Source organism: Oenanthe melanoleuca, chromosome 1 (genome assembly GCF_029582105.1).
Source record: "Oenanthe melanoleuca isolate GR-GAL-2019-014 chromosome 1, OMel1.0, whole genome shotgun sequence".
Taxonomy (NCBI): Eukaryota; Metazoa; Chordata; class Aves; order Passeriformes; family Muscicapidae; genus Oenanthe; species Oenanthe melanoleuca.
The window spans coordinates 11,952,646-11,972,619 of NC_079333.1; the positions used below are offsets into that span (position 1 = coordinate 11,952,646).

The 19,974-nt window shown below is 38.5% G+C and overlaps 2 protein-coding genes across 7 annotated transcripts in view; one reads left to right on the forward strand and one right to left on the reverse strand.

Annotated features, from left to right (window-relative positions):
• Nucleotides 1-15,391, forward strand: part of CHODL (chondrolectin) — a 29,350-nt gene extending 13,959 nt beyond the window's left edge. The window contains exons 2-7 of the mRNA XM_056487725.1: nt 1,138-1,450; nt 2,140-2,297; nt 5,988-6,035; nt 6,406-6,489; nt 7,809-7,911; nt 11,866-15,391. Coding sequence (XP_056343700.1) covers nt 1,138-1,450; nt 2,140-2,297; nt 5,988-6,035; nt 6,406-6,489; nt 7,809-7,911; nt 11,866-11,950 — 791 coding nt within the window. The 3' untranslated portion in view covers nt 11,951-15,391. The remainder of the gene's footprint in view (nt 1-1,137; nt 1,451-2,139; nt 2,298-5,987; nt 6,036-6,405; nt 6,490-7,808; nt 7,912-11,865) is intronic.
• A 94-nt stretch (nt 15,392-15,485) lies between these two features.
• Nucleotides 15,486-19,974, reverse strand: part of TMPRSS15 (transmembrane serine protease 15) — a 49,929-nt gene continuing 45,440 nt past the window's right edge. For all 6 annotated transcript variants that reach the window (XM_056487678.1, XM_056487671.1, XM_056487711.1 and 3 more), the window contains 4 exons: nt 19,278-19,459; nt 18,969-19,064; nt 17,959-18,098; nt 15,486-16,320 (listed from right to left, as the gene is read on the reverse strand). In XM_056487678.1, coding sequence (XP_056343653.1) covers nt 16,165-16,320; nt 17,959-18,098; nt 18,969-19,064; nt 19,278-19,459 — 574 coding nt within the window. In that variant the 3' untranslated portion in view covers nt 15,486-16,164. The remainder of the gene's footprint in view (nt 16,321-17,958; nt 18,099-18,968; nt 19,065-19,277; nt 19,460-19,974) is intronic.

Below are 19,974 nucleotides of genomic sequence, written 5' to 3' on the forward strand. Positions count from 1 at the left end.
TTGGATATCAGGAAGAGGTTCCTCACCCAGAGAGTGGCTGGGCACTGGAACAGCTCCCCAGGGAAGTGGCCACAGCCCCGAACCTGACAGAGCTCAAGAAGCTTTTGGACAATTCTCTCAGACCCATGGTGGGACTCCTGGGCTGTTTTTCACAGGGCTGGGAGTTGGACTCCATGGTCCTCAATGATCCCTTCCAGCTTGGTGTGCTCTGTGATTGTCAATTTTTCCAGTAAAAAAGTGTTGTTGATTTCTAAACAGCCTAGATAATTCCTGATAGTTTTTGTTACTTTGGTATCCTTCAGTCATTCTTACTTAACAAGGTAAATTTTCCTACCTTTCTTCTCCAGTGATAAATTTATACACTGGAAAAACATGATTTTATTTTTTTTGTTTAAGAGATTGTTATATTTAGAAGCCTTCTCCCATCCCTAAATAAACATACTGGAGTTCAGACTTGTGGCTGATAAGTGAGTGTGTTAATTCTTCATCTTGTATATCTTGTATAAATGCTAGAGTCTTAGTAGCTGAAAATGATAATTATTTTTCCTTTTTAGGAAACAGACATATATCTTTCTCAGACAAAGAACTGTAAGGACCAGACTCTCTCCTGTTGTACACCTTTACAGATTGTACTTAGGGACATTGTAGTGAAGAGTGATTATGAGTTCCTCTCATATACAGCCTCTCAAGGTTTACTTAAAAAAAACTTCCAGCTGCTTCTTGCCACTAAACATGTGAATTTGAAACTTTTTTTTAATTGAATAGATTTGATCACACAATAAAAGTGAAGTTGGTCCATTAGTATGAAATAGTCAAGGAAATACCCTCCAAATAGATAAAACAGAGAGGCTGATGGTACAGTCATTAAAGTTGAGAATATTTTTCTAGAACCTATTGGGAATCTTCAGTGTTTTGGAGAACTTCACAGGCAAGATGACATAGATTCCCATGACCTGTGTGCTATTTGAAATTTAAATTGGAGCAAATGATTTCAGTGGTGCCAGTGTTATCACCATGAATCCTCTCAGACAAAATCTCCTGTCCTCCACCTGCACAGACATGATGTGCTGTATTCTCTTCCTGCACCTTTGCTATTCATTCCTGTGCTCTGAGCAGTGCCCTGTTTTTGTTTTTCAGGCCAGAAGGTGTGCTATGGTGCCCTCAAGCACTCCTGTTACAAGTTAGCCTATTTCCAGGACCTCTCCAGACGCGTGGGCTTCCAGGAGGCTCGCCAGGCTTGTGAGATCGATGGTGGGGCTCTGCTGAGCTTGGAGAGTGAAGCTGAGCAGCAGCTAATAGAAAACATGCTGCAAAACCTCACCAAATCAGGCTCTGGGGTTTCTGATGGGGATTTCTGGATTGGGCTGTGGAGAAGTGGCGATGGACTGGCCACGTCGAGTGTTTGCCCTGACCTCTACCAGTGGGCTGATGGAAGCACATCTCCATTCAGGTGAGTGTGAAACTGCTTCTTGGGGAGGTTTCAGGGAAGGGAGGGCAGCCAAGCCTTGCTTGAAGGCATGAAGTTTGTAGCATCTCCCCCTTGACTTCTCCAGATGAAGGATAGCTGACAATCCAGGTTTTGAATTTTGAATCCTGTGACAGGATGGCATCTTGTGGCTTCAGCCTACAAATTTATTTGCTCCCACCCATAGAGTTTGTGTCTGCATGATGTTTAGAGATTGTTCTGTCACTCATAGGGTTCTTCAGGTGTGGTCTGAAAGCAAGCTGGTAAATTCTGCAAGGCTCTGGCCACCTCAAATCAGGGAGCCAGCCACCAAATAAATGATTGTGAGATACTTAGCATAAATTATTCTTTTTGAAAATCCTTTAATTTTCCAATGAAGCCAAAGGCCAGAGTAGCAGCAACTCACAGAACTCAAGACATGGGAACAGATAAGGGTCAATAGGGAGGAAAGCAGAGCAGTAGGGTGTTATTTCTGCAGAGATGCTTTGATCAGAATTTTTTTAAGATTCAGAGATTTTTCAAAGATTAAGTTTGGGCCTTAAACTCCTTTCACAGAAGGGTTGTGGGAAATTCAGGATGTCTTTGAAGAGGATGGGACTGTTTGGGTTGATATTTCTTCATTGATGCAAACTGTTTTCTTTGTCATCCTGGTCAACCTTATCTTCAAAATTTAGAAACTGGTACACAGATGAGCCTTCCTGTGGAAGTGAAGCCTGTGTGGTGATGTATCATCAGCCGACTGCAAACCCTGGTCTGGGAGGGCCATACCTTTATCAATGGAACGATGATAGATGCAACATGAAGCACAATTTTATCTGCAAATATGCCCCAGGTAGGTAAAACTGAAGTTACATTTCACTGGTGGGACATTGTCTTGATTTGTGAGGGAATCTTCAATTATCTTTTGGCCTGTTGTACTGGTTCCTTTGGTGTGTGCCTGAGCTGACCAAAAGGGGATATAATATGTAAATAACAACTATTAAATACATTTTTAATACATTTAAATAAACCTGATTATACCTGATAAGAATGTTTTCAAAGTTAGCTTCTCCATCATGAGTTCCCAGGGTTTTATTTTTTTGATTTATTCCCTTGCTTCACAAAGCGTTTTAATTGTACATTTCTACTTTCTAGGTAGGATGACCAAGACATCTCTTGGTCCTCCTGTAAAAATTACTGTGCTGTCCTTGTAGTTACAGCCCTGCCATTTTATAACAACTTATGTGTGGTGATTGTTTCAAAAATTATGGCTTGAGGAATGAAGTCCAGAACAGCATGAAAAATTTCTGCATTCATGCCTGTAGACTTAGAGATATGAAAAGCAGATGCATGCTAGTTGAGATGGTGACAGGAAAAACAGATCTTAGGCAATTTGGCTGTACTTTCAGACATGACATAAGTTCTGTATATGTCAATAGAGGAAAAGTGAACTATAAACCAGAAAGTGGTGCAAAACCAGAAAGGACGTGAAAAGTAAACTTTCCAGTTTGAGCCTGTGACATTTTCTGTTCTTGGCGGTACTTAAAGTAAATGAAAACGTGGTTTTCAGCAGGATCATGCAAATGTTTTCAAATAATTTTGGTGTGTTTGTTTTTAAAAACTAAGCTAAAAGTTAGAATGCATATGAAATTATGGTTTATTTCATTTAATAATTCATAAAAACTCAAGAAGTGGCCCGCGGGAATCTCATGAGGTTTAACAGGCCAAGTCCAAGGTGCTGCACCTGAGTCAGGGCAGCCCCAGCACCAATCCAGGCTGGGATGAGCAGATCCAGAGCAGCCCTGGAGAAGGAGTTGGGGTGCTGTGGGTGAGGCTGGACATGCCCCGGCCGTGTGCTGGGAGCCCAGAGCCCCCCGTGTGCTGGGCTGCAGCCAGAGCCCCGTGGGCAGCAGGGCAGGGAGGGGATTCTGCCCCTCTGCCCCTCTGCTGAGACCCCACCTGCAGGGCTGCATCCAGCTCTGGGCTCAGCACAGCAAGGACAGGGACCTGCTGGAGCCAGCCCAGAGCAGGCACCGAGGGGAGCAGAGGGATGGAGCAGCTCTGCTGGGAGGAAAGGCTGGAGAGCTGGGATTGCTCAGCCTGGAACAGAGAAGGCTCTGGGGTGACCCCATTGCTGCCTTCCAGTGCCTGAAGGGAGCCCACAGGAAAGGTGGAGAGAGAGTATCTACAGGTGTCTGGAGTGACAGGACAAGGAGAAATGGCTTCACACAGACAGTAGGTTTAGATTAGATATTAGGGAAAAATTCTTGACTGTGAGGGTGGTGAGGCACTGGCATGGGTTGCCCAGGGAAGCTGTGGATGCTCCATCCCTGGGAATGTTCAAGGCCAGGCTGGATGGGACTCTGAGCATCCTGGTCTAGTGGAAGGTGTCCTTGCCCATGGCAGGGGGTTGGAAAAAAGCTGTTCTTTAAAGCCTCTTTCACCTTAAACCATTCTATGATTCTATGAAATCTTACTCTTAGCTGTTTGACCTATATAATTCTGAAGTTTCCTGCCTTCTTTATGCTGATGGTCAAACAGTAATCACTCTCTTTGTAAAGATTTGTCTGTAGAGATCCAGGCTATTTTGTTCCTTTGGTTTTGGTGGATACATAACTTTTTCACTTTCTGGTCTCTTAATGAGGATATTAATGGCAATTGCCTCTGCAAGGAAAATATTAAATATTTGGCAGAGTTGATGCACCAACATATTTTGGTATACTGTCATCCCTTAAATCTGAAATTGTCAGTGAATATCACTACTTTATGATAATCAGTAATCATCATAGACCCTTCAAGAAAATGCAACATATGTAATTTTATCACTTTTAGAACTGTTCAAATTATTTTGAAATAATGTAACAAAATAAAAATGTTTTATGTTGTTAAAAACTGAGCATTTTAATGTCAGAAATTGCAGGCTTTATTAAAAAGGTTTGGTTTCAGGTGTATTTTGAAGCTTTAAAAGCAAACAAATTTAAATTAGATAATTATTCTGTAATAGCAAACTACTTACCATTCTTGTTGAGATGTGATAAAGAATTATTTTTTCTATTGCTTTTACCATCTGAGAAAATGCTAGGTATTTTGGATTGTCAGAAAACAGAGTGATAACAGTAACAATGAAAAGATGTTTATATTTCTTTCTCTAGGTAGAAATGGGTTATTAGTTTATAATGAGGCATATAAGGCAAACAATGTTAGGTAGATTATTATTAGTATTGACATTGTTATGCAGCTAAATACAGTACTACTGAATTGGAGCTATTTATTTTTCAAACTGTTGGAATTGTGCTCTTTAGCAAAAGAGACTTTTCTCCAGAAATGTATTTTTCTGTCACATGGAGGAAAGGAGTAGATGCAAAAATGTTTATAAATAGATACAGGACATTATTTCACCGCCTGAAGAAAGTAACACAGTGTTTGTAGGAAAATTGCATTTATTATCTCAAACCCAGTGAGAGTGACAAATGACCTTGTCCCCCCTCAAATCACTGCAAAGGCTTCACTGTCAGCTCTTAGCAATGCAAAATACTTCCACTTCACCAGGAGTACTCAAGTGCCACATGCACATTGAATTTCAGTTTGTTATCAGAGCATGTTGTTTTTACAACTTTCCTGTCTGTATTCAATATAGGGTGTGTGATACCAGCCACAGGCCAAAGCAGTTGATGAAGTTGCATCTAATTCTATCATCAAGTCCAGGACAGTGCTCATTAGGCAGCCTTGCTCAAGCAGCAACTACATTTCTGGTAGACACTTTTATTTTCCCAAGCCCTCCCTTGACAGCATTTGCTGTTGCAATGTTCAGTCTGGCTTTGGATCATATTGATCATTCAGCAATGTAAAATTTAATTATAGGTTAGTAATTGTGACCACATTTAGTTCCTGTCCAGCTCCTGTAGGTTTGATTATGCAATCAAATTAAAAACTCATCTCCCCCTCTGCTGCAAGAGACAGCAGCTCAGTTCTTTGGGGTATCTTGGCATCTTTCTTTATATAAGGCCAAATTTAGCTATTTTTTACTGGAGTAGGTGAAATAATTGTCTTTATCTAGTAGGGTTTATTGCTGTTTTGATTTCTCCCAGCAGTTTGTATTTATCAAGACACACAGAACTGTAGTCTCATAGCACTATTAAGTTAGTATAACTTTATGATAGAGAGAACTTATTGTTTTAGAACTGTCTGCACAAATATCCAAAGCTTTGGATATTTTAGGCACTTTATTCAGCACAAGAAATTAGGGTGTTCAGAGGCTTAGCCTTTAACCATTAGCCATTAAATCAGGGGCCACCAAGAACTGAAACTGGACTAAACTGTCACCTTCTTCTAAGGAGCAAAAAGTATGAACCAGAGGTGATTTGACACCAGTTTGCAAAGAGTCTTTGGTAAGAAAATGAAATGCTGAAGAATTAAGCAATTATTGTTTGGGGGAACGTGTCTATTTCTGTGATACTGCATGAAAAAAAAAATGGAAACATCTGTTTTATTATGCACACATTTTTCATTCTTCAACAATCAATTTCAAATATTGATTTAACAGATAATGTCTTAGAAAAAGAATTAGGAGACAGAGCAGAGCCAGAATACGGTAAGAAATTTTGACACATTAAATTCCATTGCACTGGTAAATACATAATTATAAGCATAGCATACAAGAACCTCAAAAATTACTCAAGTTTAACAGACACAGTTAAGAACTGGAACACAGGAAAAATGAATTCTTCAGAGAGCAACAGCTACAAATATATGGCTGTTGTTTAGAATAACACTGCTTGTAATTCTTCCTCCAGATATAATTCTAATTTTGTAATAAAATCCTGTTTACATGTATATTTAACAAATCATTAAAATGTTCATTTTCCCAGTATAAATTAAAATGTAATTACTATTAATTTATTTAACAACAAAATGGCCATTATTTTTTACTATTTTCCTAAAGTGTCTGATCTCCTTTTCAGATATTTTTCCAACAGTGCCAGCAGGAAATCCTTATGACACAAGCAAACCAGAAGATCAGTATCATATTATTGCTACTGAAACAGGTAATGTGTTCATATGAAAGTAATGTTCTGCTAAAAATATTAGCAGTGGAATTAAATAAACATTTCAGTTTCCATTTTTGTCAATAGGAAGAAACAATCTGTTTCCCTGGCAAGTGCCCTGAAAATACATGCATTTAAATAACATTTCAGGAGTCTTAGTCCTCTTAGTTACTGTGGAAACAAGTTATTTCCTTGTTTCACCAAATTTAGAATAAACACCGTGTCCATAGCTCCCCCAAGTACCCTGTGCTTTGGAAAAACCACATGCTAAGAGGTGTTCAGTGCTTTGCAGAGATTCCCAGCAGAGGTGACACTTGATATTTGGGAAGTGGATACCCCCTGCCCAGGTTCTGCAATGCCCCTTGCTGCTTCATTCAGCAGTTTATCTGAAAGGAGCCCCGAGGCTCTGGAAGAGTTGTAGCCTGGCTTTCGTTTGAGGATAAGGAGCAGCTCTGGATTTTACAGGATTGCACCATGGGATTAGGGAAAGTGGATGATTTGTTTGTCCACTGGTTGTCTGGATTTGCAGCTTCCTAACTGGTGTTTCCATTACTTGTAACTCCAGGGGAATTATTATTTTGATGAACTGTGGTTTGAAATAACGATACCATTTAATGCAAACTGTGCGAAGATTCTGAAACAAGCACGACCTGAATATTCACATTTATTCTTGCTAGTGAAAAACATTTTCAAAATAGGACAATGGCACATTAAACATGTTTGCTAGTATAAAACATGGGCATATAGTTACTGGGAAGCAGTTCCCTTCTGGAAGTTGCAGACACCATCCTCTGTTGTAGACAGATAAAGGAGTCTCAGCCTGTACCCTTTCCCACTCCTTCTGTGAGGGACCTGCAGAGGAGCACCTTTAGCTCTCATCATTATTCAGAGAGAGGCTATTTTTGTCTTTTAAGGAGAAAGGGAAAATGAGAAAGCCAGTCTCATTCCTCCTGTGGTTCTGCATGGGCAGGGAATCCACATATAAAGACAACTGAGTCTACAGTTAAAATGGACTGTAAAAAAATTAGGCTGTGAAATGTATTCCCTTAAAACACTTGAATTTTGAATTACAAAAATTCATTGGAAAATGGAAATTGGAAAATGCCAGAATTGAAGACCTTAAGATATGTTTTGCACATAACTCAAGTGTTGCTTTATTTTTGATACTGCTGAGTTCTCTTTGGAGCCCTTCCTATAGAAGAAATATATGTCTTGTTTTGTGTAAGTAATATATTCCTGTTATTTTACTCCAGATTTTTACTCACATGGTTAAAAGCATTTAAACATGGGAGACATTAATGGGAGCTTTTGTCTTGTAGGTATAATTCCGAATTTAATTTATGTTGTAATACCCACTATACCACTACTGCTGTTGATACTGGTGGCTTTTGGGACTTGCTGTTTCCAGATGCTTCATAAAAGGTAAAACATACTCATCCATAGTTGTTTTATAATGCAGAATTCATACTTCCATTGGCAAGCTTTTCCTTCTGAAAGACTGCTTACATCTGTCCCCAGATATGCAAATAAGTGCCTTTTCATCTATTAAAATGCAAGTAGTTTACAGCTGTCATAGCTGAACATTCACCTTCAGGCTTTTCCACAGCATGCTGAAATAATTCCAGGTCTCATAGTGTGCTGCTGTTGGGACTCCACCTGTTTCTGAAGAAAGTCTCTTTGGTAGGCAGGGCTGCTGTCAGCACTTTTACTTCACCTCTTTTATTGTGATTACCACCCATAAAGTACCTGGCTGTGGGAAATAGTAGAGGGGTCCCTCACAGATACAGGGTGAGCCCAAGGATTCACTTTCTAACCTAAAGTAAAAATTTGTTCCAAGGACAAACCTTGGCCAGCAGCTGCTTAATCCTGTTCCACTGCACATACCATACAAACAACAGATGGATCACTGGAGCACAAAAATTGAAAATTAAAAGCAAAAACTTGCTTTGTGCCACATGCCAGTGTGACATCCTTTATACATCATGTATGTGCTAAAGAGGATGCATAAAATAAATAGATATGTGTTCACAGCTGTGTCCTATGTACATCAAGCAGATGTACTGCTAAGAAAAAAGGAAATATTTCAGCCTTTGAAATACAATGAACTTTGCTTCATGCTTTAAAATTCTCTGGACTTTTCATTTTTCTCAAAATATGCTATAGATACACAAAGATATGACAGCATATATTTTTTTCTGAACTAGTATTTCTGAAACTTTCAAATATCATTTTCATCCTTTAGTTCAGGAAGTGTTTTCAAGTTAATCTAATCCAGAGGAGTAAACTGAAATATGTTTTATAGAAAAATGCTATTTTGGTAAAATTTCAAGAATAATAAGCCAATTCATAAGCTGTTGTCCCTCTTGAAGAGCAGGCATAACTAAAAGGAATATGATATCACTGGTTTAAGAAATTAAAAAAAAAATCCTCCTTATTTTTAGCCTTTATTTTTTTCTTATGGTTTTTACTGAGTGTTTCCTGCCAATAGCTGTAGTAACTTGCTTCAGGTGAGAAAACACTCCAAATGTGAAGGCTGTTTCTGTCTATATGAGTGAGTGTACAGTGATATTTGCAGTACTTCTTGGTACCATGCCTCATTGAAACAAGTAGCCATAAAGAACAGATGTTATGAGGTCTGCATAACAAACTTGATTGTGTTTTTATTTGATGCATTTTCTATAAAGAGAAGGAAAATTCCAACCTGTCTTGTGACAGGCAAACACAAGCCTGTGAAATGTTATGTATAAAACTCACCAGTGGGGCTGCAGAAGGTTGGAAGCTTAAAGCAAAAAATAGAATAGTAAAAGAATAATATCTATAACAATAGCAATTATATAGTAATGATACTCTGGAACCCATATTACAGTGGCCATGGATTTCTGGGTAAGTATGGTACATCTTTGTACCTTTTTTGGCAGGTCTTCTGAGAAAAGTTTCAGCCCTTGAATACTCCTTGGAAACAGTGAGAGATTCATGGCCCACTGAAATCAATAGAAACAGTAGTGTTGACTTCAGTGGGCTCTGATCAGGCCTTTGATGCTATAGCAGTTCATCCAGAAGTAATTCATCTGAACTTCCAAGACTTCAAAATTGCATGACACAGATATTGGAAATTCACCTTGGAAGCTTGCCCTTTTTTCTGTTAGCTGATTAATTTGATGGATGAAATGATGCAAAAATCGAGGACAAAATGGTTTTGATGCAAAACAGGGGTTTTTTTTTATTGTTTGATATTTTTTTTGTTCCCAGATTGTCCATTTTGAGTTACATCAAAACATTTAATTAAGGAAATTCAACTACTTTAAAAAATAATTCAAATCAAAAAAAGCTATCACCAAAAATGAAATATTTTATCTCTTGAAACAAAACTTTGTTTTTTAAAAAAACATTTTCCTATCTATTTTCAATTTCCAGTCATGACCTGCCTTGCAAACCATTTTAGTTCATCACGAATATGCAGTTCTTGGGCAAAAAACAAATTAAAAAGAGACAATCACTTGGAGTAATCATCTGGACACTGTAGAGCTTTAGGAAAGGGATTCTGTCCTGCTGGGGAAGGAGGGATCCCCAACTTTCCACATGAACCTGACTTCTCATTCTTTTTTAGGCTTCCACAACATGGTGACCTTTCCTCTGAAAGCCACAACCCATGGCCAACCAGGACATGCCTAGCTTGAAAGGTCATGACTAATTTTGCCTGACATTGGGCTCTTGAAGGGTAGTAATGAGGCAGAGCAGCACCTCGTCCCTGTAGCTAGCAGAACTGATCAGCTCATTCATGCTTAGATGCTCTCCCTTTCATTTCTTCCAGGGAAGCAAGGAGAAACTGCTTCAAAGACCCATCTCCATTATCATCTGAATGCCTTGCAGAAAGTTTAAATTCCTACCTGGTATATTTTTCAGTTTCTATGATTGCATTTGATGGTCAGAACACCAATATGCTCATGCTATTTATTGCATCTTACCCTTGTCACTAAAATCTGTTTCCTGAACCAGCTGTGAAAATCAGCGCAGGTTTGCTGAAGATGAGCTCATTTGATACAGCTCAGGTGTTTAGAAATTGTTCCTGCTGTGTGGCAAGGACTCTCCATTCACAGCCTCTCATCATTAATTAAACTGCTTTGCTGGGTTAGTCTGGAAGGAAGCAGTGACTCCATTTCTTTAAGAAGGAAGTGCTGGAACCACTTGGTTCATTGCAATTGCTTTGTTTATAGCATTGTGGCCTGATCTAAATCCACTGAAGCCAAAGGGAGTCTTTTCAATTACTCCAATGGGCTCAGGTACATAATGCATTACTTTGTAGGACTTCAGAGGTAAGTCTGGAGGGACTAAAAACTACTGTAGCATTCAGCACCCTCAAAGCACATTTTAAATCAACTCAGACTCGCTTGCAAATACACACCAGGAAAGGAGTAAAACTGAATGTACAGGACTGTTGGGACTCTTAGGTTTGTTTCCACCTTACAGAGTTATGTAGGGATACTTCTCTGGTTTTTACTTAATCAGGAAAAAGACCCCATGGTGTGAAATATTCTACCCAGAGATTGCAGCATTTTCATTGAAATGCAGCTGCACTGGCTCCTGAAGTGGCTCCTGTTTCAGTGGTCTGCAGTACACTGCCATCTGCCAATCCAAGTGAGGGAAGGTGGTGAATTGTGGCACTTGTAGCCCTGTGGAAAGACTGCCATAAACTTTCAGGGTGCCTCAGAGTGAGCACTTTAGCAGTATTGCAGACAAAGTACTTTTTGGAACTAGTTTTATCTTTTTAGTTGGAAAAAAACCCGCCCAACATAAATCCTACTATTGACAGTTTTGACTGAAAACTGACCCTGAGGAAGCTTTCTACCAGTCATTCATTGCTAGGAGTCTGATTCATGTGCCATCACTTCATTAGATGTCAGGTCAAGCCCTGAGGGGGAGAGGCTGGCTGGCACAGGGGGCACAGTGACCCTGCTGGAGTGATGCACCCAGGGTGGGCAGGGTGTGGTACCCACTGGGGTGGGTGGGCTGCACCTTGGGCATGGATTTAGGGGGTATGTGTGCTCTCCAGACAAGGGAAGTGCTCAGCTCCCACCAGCCCTTCTCTGAAAAAACTACTCTATACAATAGGTGTGGTTGGATGGGAACTGGAAAAAAGTAAATTAAAAATCATACAGGCCAACTCAGTACAGTTCCTGGGAGCAGCACTGCTAAGCAGGGTGGTCTGGTAATTTTGGTGACAGTGCCACTGTGGATGGGGAACCCACATTGTGTTTGAAAGCACCAAATGTGGCCTTGAGATCTGGGGGTGAAACGCTCGGGTCAGATCACAAAGCAAAGAATCAGAACTGCAAAGACACACATGCACTGAAAATAGTTTATATTCTTATTTTTCAGTAAAGGAAGAACAAAAACCAGTCCAAACCAGTCCACACTATGGATTTCAAAGACGCCTAGGAAGGACAGTAGCATGGAGGTATAATGATTTACTGACTGAAAACAAGGCAAAAATAACATTTTGCAATGAGGCTGTATTATAATGTCGTCAAAGAACATTAGCTTGGAATGGCTTGAAAATGCAAAGGATCTACAAGAATGAACTGTAAGCTCCCCCTTGAGGCAAATGTTCAGATCATTTTTATATAATGTTTGTTAATTCAGTAACAAAATATGCCATGCTGAATAAAGGGTATGTGTTTATTTTGCTAAGAGATGTAAGTTAGCTAGTTGTGAGCAATGAAACGAACAGAGCATTTGAAGTTTTTATGGGGAAATATCCACAATGTATGTCAGTTTTAAGACTGTTTGTAGTTAAACAAACTTCCTCTGTTTCTTTTAGTCTCTCATGCCTTGTATTGTAGTCAATGTACAGTAAATGGAACTGACAATTTTACAGTGTAACAATTATTTATCTTTGCATAAAAGTTTGATACAAAACATTTGTTTAGTATTTATTTGCACACTTAACACAGTTTTTGAACCTGGGGAACAAATATTATTTTATTAAATATTAACATGGTTGCTGAGAGAAACAGCCACCATGTTGTGACATCAACCTGATGTGGCAAAATTCAAGGATTCATCAAAGTCCTTTGCTGTATAGAATGAATTAATTTTACCAGGGAATGACTATAAATTTTTGTCATATTGGCCCAAGGTCAACATAAATAACCTGGAAAGTGATACCTCATTAATGCTGGGTCCTTTAAAGGCAGCTATTACTTGTTACTTGAGTAAAATATTTTTCTGATGGAAAAAAAAATCACGGTGGGCAAGAGTTTAAGACTAAAATTGCTGTTTCAGTAAGTCTACATAAAAAAGATATTAAAGGTCATTTAAATATAGCTAATAGTTTCTTAGGAATAATATAATGTTGGAACAAAGAGAAGACAAAGGCTTTTTCTTGGAAGTGTCACTCATAAATTGATTCCAACATTAATAAGACTATTATCTAGAAATGCATTAATTATATTAATTGATGGATAGATTTAGAGGTAACTGTGATGCATTTAAAGCTGTCTCTTAGAGTTATGATTAACATCATTACTGTCCATTCTCTTTGATTCCCTAAGAGCTTTCTGTGCCTTAAGAATGGTTGTTCCAGTCATTAGGAGCAGTTCAGGGTGGTGGCAGCAGCACTCTGGTCAATTTTACTGCCATTGCAGCAAGAGTTCAAGAGGCTGAGTTCAACCTTGCTGGCTTTAACACAGATTCATGACTACCACTGGATGGATGTTGGGGAAAGGCTGAGCAAAGCAGAACTGGGTTGCCTGCACTGTGCTGGCTGATGTTGACCACGTCACTTCAGAGACAGATGTGTCTCAGTTTTTCTGAGTGCAGAATAAATATTTGGAAGTTCAGTGCCATTAATAAAAATTGTGCAATTAGTTGCTAAAGCACTTTTGGAAGTATCTTAAAGCTGCTGTTATGCAGTGGTTTTGCTTCCTTTAAAAAAAAACAAAAACTCCTCCAGTAGCTCGGATTAAATATTGTTATTCATACTTAAAATATTCACAAGGTTTTCTAGTCAGTAAAAATTTCTTTCTTTGCTCAATCCCCAAGTTCAGTTTCCTTTGCATTGAGAAAATACTATGATCCTACACGATCACCAAGACCAGAATTGTTTTACTACTGATGCAAATATTGATTAATTCAGCTGAGGGAAGAGAGGTCTCTTTCTTGAGTTGTGGTAAAAAGACCTTTTTATGGTCTTGAAGGATTAACACTCTTTAATTCAAGGATTAACTATTTCTTCATACTTCCAAAGGACATGTAAAGTTGTCACTATCAATATCATGGTTAGTGGCAGCAGAAGTAGTTTTGAAGCAGCAATTAGGAGAATGAAAATACCTTCAGGATTGTCTTTTACAGAGTGAAAGTGATGGCTGGGCAGGCTTTGGCACAAACTGTCTCAAACTCTGAGTAAAGGCAGATGGGAAGTGGCATTCAGTACTTCTGTTGTAATGTGCTCACATGTTATGTAGAAACAAGAAATATTGACTGTTGGGACAAAATATTTCCATATTTGTCACCATATCCATCCTCTGTTTCAAAGCATCTTGGAACTGACTCAATTGCAAATAATCTGTTCTGCCCAAGTGTTTTAACATAGCATTGACTGTTTTCTCCACAGGTTAATTCTCAGTCAGCTGAGGCCATGGATGTTGACCAAAGGCTAGAATGTGATTGACTAAGGTTATGTTAGTTTTGTCTAGACATAATTAGTTGAAATAAAATGGCTTTTTAAATTAAAGTAGCTTATATGATATATCTTTTTATGCCAGGGTTTATAATAGAATTTTTTCAGTCTGATGAGGCGGTTTATCAATGTATATCTCAAAATACATTTATGCTCTGCATTTTGGGAAGCAAGAAACTGCACACAAATAAAAATATCTTACTGTATTCCTGGGAAGCACATTTTCTAGTGACTGGATCTGCTCTCAGTTGGCTTTTGTATTTCATTAACAGACCAAAACAAATGTACAATAGTGATGCATGGTAAATAATGCAAAAATCAGGTCATATTTTACTTAAGCATTTTAATGTAATTGCTTCATCCAAATCAATTTATACTGATAGCAAAATGCTCTACTTTCCAGAGTAATAGGAGAAAAAATGGTTCACAAGACAAAATTTGCAACTTTAATATTTTAATGTTAAAAAACTGTGTCTTTCATATGAGAGTCTGTGTCTAAAACACCTTCTTACCTTCTCTCTGTCATAATTACATTTATCTGTGTTCTTTGTGATCACAGATGTCTTGATAAAACTACAGATTTTGGTCTGGACCTAGTTCTCTAATGCTTAAAAAGACCTGAAAGCTGTTAGGGACTTTTTTTTTTTTAATCAGAATTCCAACTTCTGCAAGCATTTTATGCCTGCATTTAGGGTTGCAAGAACCAAATCCAGGAGCTTACAGCCATGATACACCTCTCTGTATATGTGTAAATACACTTATACAGCAAGTGAGAATGCATTTTGTAGTTTGGTACTGTGGAATGATAAATACAATAAAGTCCTACACCGGTCTGAAAACAGGAATAAAAAAGTGCATCCTATTATGCTAAGAATTTAAGGCATAGAATTTAAGGCATTTGAACAAGTAAGTAATTATATTTTAATAGAAACTTATTTATAAAAGAGCTCAAGAAGATAAACCCCTTATTTTGGTTTTCATATTCTTTCCCCTATAGAATGCTGTACTGGGATGCCCTGCTGGGTTTTTTTTACAAAGCACAAAATATGTATTAAAAATCACCAGTACAGAAAAAGTATGTAATATAGGAACACTATTATTCATGAGGGAAAGCTGATACTCATTGTTGTCAAATCTTTTTAAACATCACTTTTTCTGAGAAGACGTTGCTGTATTTTGAGTCTGTGGTTGGGTGTGGACAAACATACTTCTCTATAATTGTTTGAATAATTGCCAAACACTTGCCTAGAAAGAAAACTAAAAAGCTCTGTTCAATCAGGTTTTAACTCTATTAATTCCAAACACATTACACAAGAGAGAACTTTTGGCTGGCATTCAGTTTATTCATTAGAAAGCAGCATGATCCATGGTCAGCCTTTCTGCATCATCCATAAACCTCATTCCAGAGCCTTTTTTAATAGGTAAGGCAGAGGAACTCCCATGAGCTCCATTTAAAGAAAGAACTTCATATAAATTAATATAAAATTGCACATTGAAAAATGCAATGTAAAAACATAAGCCAGATAATATTTCACCTGCTATTAGAACTTAATATAAATTAATATAAAATTGCATATTGAAAAATGCAATGTAAAAACATAAGCCAGATAATATTTCACCTGATATTAACAATTGTGGTTCTTTTCCACTACAACATTTACAGTTTGCAAACTTCTTTTTTCTGCCCATGCTTTGTAAAGCCCTCCACTATGCAGTTAATGCACTGATATTCAAAGAGTCTGTTTTCCTAAGATCCTGTATAAAACAAAAATAAAATGATAAAACTATTTATCAACATAATCACAGCATCTCTTTTGAAATATTGTGCTCACTTGGAAATCTGTCTTATTAAAAAACAGAAGTTACCAATGTGTTCCTCACCAAGATTTATGTATTTATTCAGTTTCTCTGTGAGATTGGAGTGGCAGCCTCGTTTACATCATTTTGCAATGTCTTTCAACATCTAAATTCTATTTCTAGAATTAAAAAATATCAAGCTAATAGAGGATGTTTTTGATCCAGTCCACAAACATGGTGACTCGAACATACACTCCTGGTCGCTGGGGGAGTGCACACCCTTCACCAAATGATGTCACACCAACCAAAAACCACTTGTCCCCATCCTCAGATGTCAGAGGGCCACCTGAATCCCCCTGCAGTAACAAATGCAGAAGTTAAAAGTGAACAGTGTCAACTCTGAAGCAGAGCCTGTTAATGATGTTTGTTCATTTTGTTCCTTAATCACAGATGCTCTACCCTTGTATGTCCAGAGCTCCAGGAAGTGAGATAAATATGAATATTTCCATGTGAAAAAAAAAAAAAAAATCTTGAAAGAAAACCTATTTCTTTTTTCTTTATTTTTTAATGATGTGAGCTTAAGCTGGCGTCAGTCCTCCTATAGAGAACATCTGCATAAAGAGGGTTTTTTTTTTTTATCTTATTCCTTTTATGTTCAGCCCTTCATATTTCACAAAGCCTGGGTAAATGTGGAGGATTTTTTTCAGCTGAATATATTCAGCCAAAACACAGTTCTATTTCCAGTCACCCCAGAGTTTTAAGCAGTTTCAAATTTAGAGAACAAAATAACAAGATTGCCAGAAGAGAAGGTGTCCTTTTCTCTCACTTCCTTTTCAATAGTTTAGCAGATTGTATCAGAGACTGAATTTGATTTAGTTTCAGTGGGGATGAGTCAGCCATGGGTATCTTGTTTGGATGAGAAAGAAAACGATGACTTTTTTTACTGTCTATTGAGTTACTTGAACCAGTATTAATTGTGTCTTCTCCAGGCCCTGTGAATGGATCTTTACCAGAGAATTCTGCAAGGACTCAGCCATTAAAATACTTCTGCCCATAACTCTAGGGCATCCCAGAGCACTAAAGGCTGTGACAGCAGCCCAGAGGGGGATGCACTATCAGGATTGCTCATCTTTGCTCATGGCTGGCTGCCCACTGACCACAGTGCTGGTCACTTGTACTCTCTGTCAGCCTCTGGTGCTACACTGGTGTTCAGTGTAAGGTTCAGAAAGAAAAAGGGGAAGAGGAAAACCATGAGGGGAAAGGACATTAGGTTTGAACACAGTCCTTGCTCTAGACTAAAGTCAGGGCATGTGGTGGAGGCTTAGGATGGGAGGGCAAGGCAGTAGGAATTATGTGAGTGCTCCTCATCAGGCTGAAGGAAAGCCAGCCAGTCTCCAAGCCACAGACCCCATATTGCTGGAAGGAAAATCATGTGGCAGCCACCTCTGAGTACATCCTCAAAGAGAAGCAGCAAGTTATAAAGAGAGCTGGAATGGATAAAAACTAAACCCACAGGAGCACATATCAGTGCAGAAAGACTGCCTCTCTGAAATACTGTGGTGTCTGCTTAGAAAGGTCTCCAGAGTCCACAGATTCTGGGGAAAAGCAACTTTGCTCTCTCTCTTTCCCTTAATGATTTCTGAGACTTTGGTCGATTTCGTATTTATTTCTCTGTTCTTTGCATTTCCCTCAGCATATGCTTCTCTCCTTCATGGAATTAATCAGCAGGAATTATACAAAACCCAGTACAGAAAATTTCCAGTCCTTATATTTATCTCCCTTTATGGAAGGTTGTTATGCCAAGATGACACAAAAAAAAAATAAAATTAAACTTGTATCCTGATAAGTTATTAAATGGGAGAAGTACTGTGAGTAGAAATTACATTAATGGACAGGGATTGTTCTGGTTTTCATGACTGGAGGATCAGGGAGCATTTTATTCAGTAACTAGATGAGGTTTATGCCAGCAGTGGAAATGAGTTGCTTCTACTTACCTGGCAGGAATCTATTCCTCCCATGTCATATCCCGCACAGAGCATATTCTCAGTAATGTTGTATTTTGGCATCCATTGCTGGCATTTTTCATTGGAAAGGAGAGGGACCTCTGCTTCTTGCAATACATTTGAAGTGGGACCTGATGAAAATCCAAAGTACATTTACCTGCAGCATTAAATACGTGCATCCTGCTGGGAACACTGATGGTTTTGTTCCTGTTCCAGCATGCTTGGCACGCTCCTGAGCAGCAGGAATCCCTGCCTTACTGCTTATGCCCCTGTAACACAGTCACTGATTAAACAGGGCTTGTTAACTGAATCCTGCCTTTCATTTGTGTAATGGGACTGAATTTGATTATAATTAAATCAAGATTACTAAAATCAATGGCTATGAACTCACTGTGGGGAGATCTAAGGGATGATTAAAGGCTTAGGAACGTGGGTTGTCCAGTGTCTCCTCACTATTCATTGTGTAACTCTGGTTATTTTATTAATTCCTACCCAAAATTTTAAATGCAATTTAATATAGAAGTCAATGCATTCAACTGTGGAAGTGAAATGGAATGTTTACTCTTTCAGAGAGACTCCAAATCTGGAGCATATGACATGCAAACAGAACATACATTTCACACTGCATTCAGTTTCCTTGACTTCTGGGGAAAATAATTTGCACATTGTCAGAAAGTCTAATCTCCCTCTTCCCCCACCCAATATCTGGAACCAAGATGAACATACTTCATGTTGAGAAAAGCAGTCATCATAACTTCCAAGCAGATGTTATGAGCTTTCTTTTTAGCCTAATGAACTTAGATATGCATATTTTCTTCTAATAAGTATGTTATAACTATAATTTTGCTTCAAAGAAGGAATAGTGGCATGGGATAGATTCTAAATTTCCATGTGGAGGAGCAGCTCTCTAAACTATTTGACCTTAGCAACTCCTGTGGAATAGGAATAAGCTTTCCCTCACAGCTACATGCCTGTCAGAATTTTCCAAGCAGATGACCCACCTTCACTACTAATACCTCCCCAGCCAGCAATGGAGCAGTTAATTCCTGGTAAGAACTGTTGATTTTTTTCTGGTAGGCAGATAGGTTGTATGTAATCTGTGAACGAGAAACAAGCAAACAATATCAACCTCTTCTCTGTATTCAGGTTTTTATGAAGTCACACCAGAAAATGTTCATTAATTCAAACCCACTTTTTGGCCAAGATTCCACGAAGTACAGAGTAGACTCCTCACCCCCCTCACATGCTTAGCATTGTTCTGAATCATAGAACAAATGGGAATTAATGGGTCTTTTGGGAAAATAACTCGCCTGTATACTGCACTTTGTGCTGAAGGTGCATCAGAGCAATATCACTGTCTTTTGTTTGCTTCATGTAGTGAGGATTCATGATGATTCTGTCGATGTTGTGACGCGCTGCTGGAGGCTCTGCCAGGTCTGACTGGTCGTACAAGCCAAGAACTGCCTGCCAGAGGGATGGCCTTAGGTGCCTCCTGGAAGGTGCAAGCACAGTATTCACAATTAGGAATGATTAATGAAAGCTTTGACAAATATGTGCCGGATAAAATGCTGATATTTAGCCTCGTGGTAAGTGTCAAATAAATAGAAAAGAGTAGATGTGCTTAGAATTCCAGGAAAGTTTCACTGTCTCAAATCCACGCTGTAGATCTGCATTGCTGATTGTTTTATGGTGAGTTTATCATGCATTATTTAAAATTAATTAAGCAGTGGTGGTGCAGAGGAGGAAAACACATTAACTAAATTACCATGGCTTTTTAAACACTATGAAGAATACTGCTGACTGACCAGCAGGCAATTGATATTGGTCCCAGTTAGGAAATTGTAATGGAATGTCTAAAGAATAAGAGGTCTGAGATGCTGTTGGAAATGCTGCAGCTCACAGACTCAGAAAACTGGTCTCTTAGTTTTCAATCTCAATCAAAAAACATTTGCTAAGACAAAATATGGCACAATCTACCTTTTTTTTTTCTAATCTACACATGCTAAT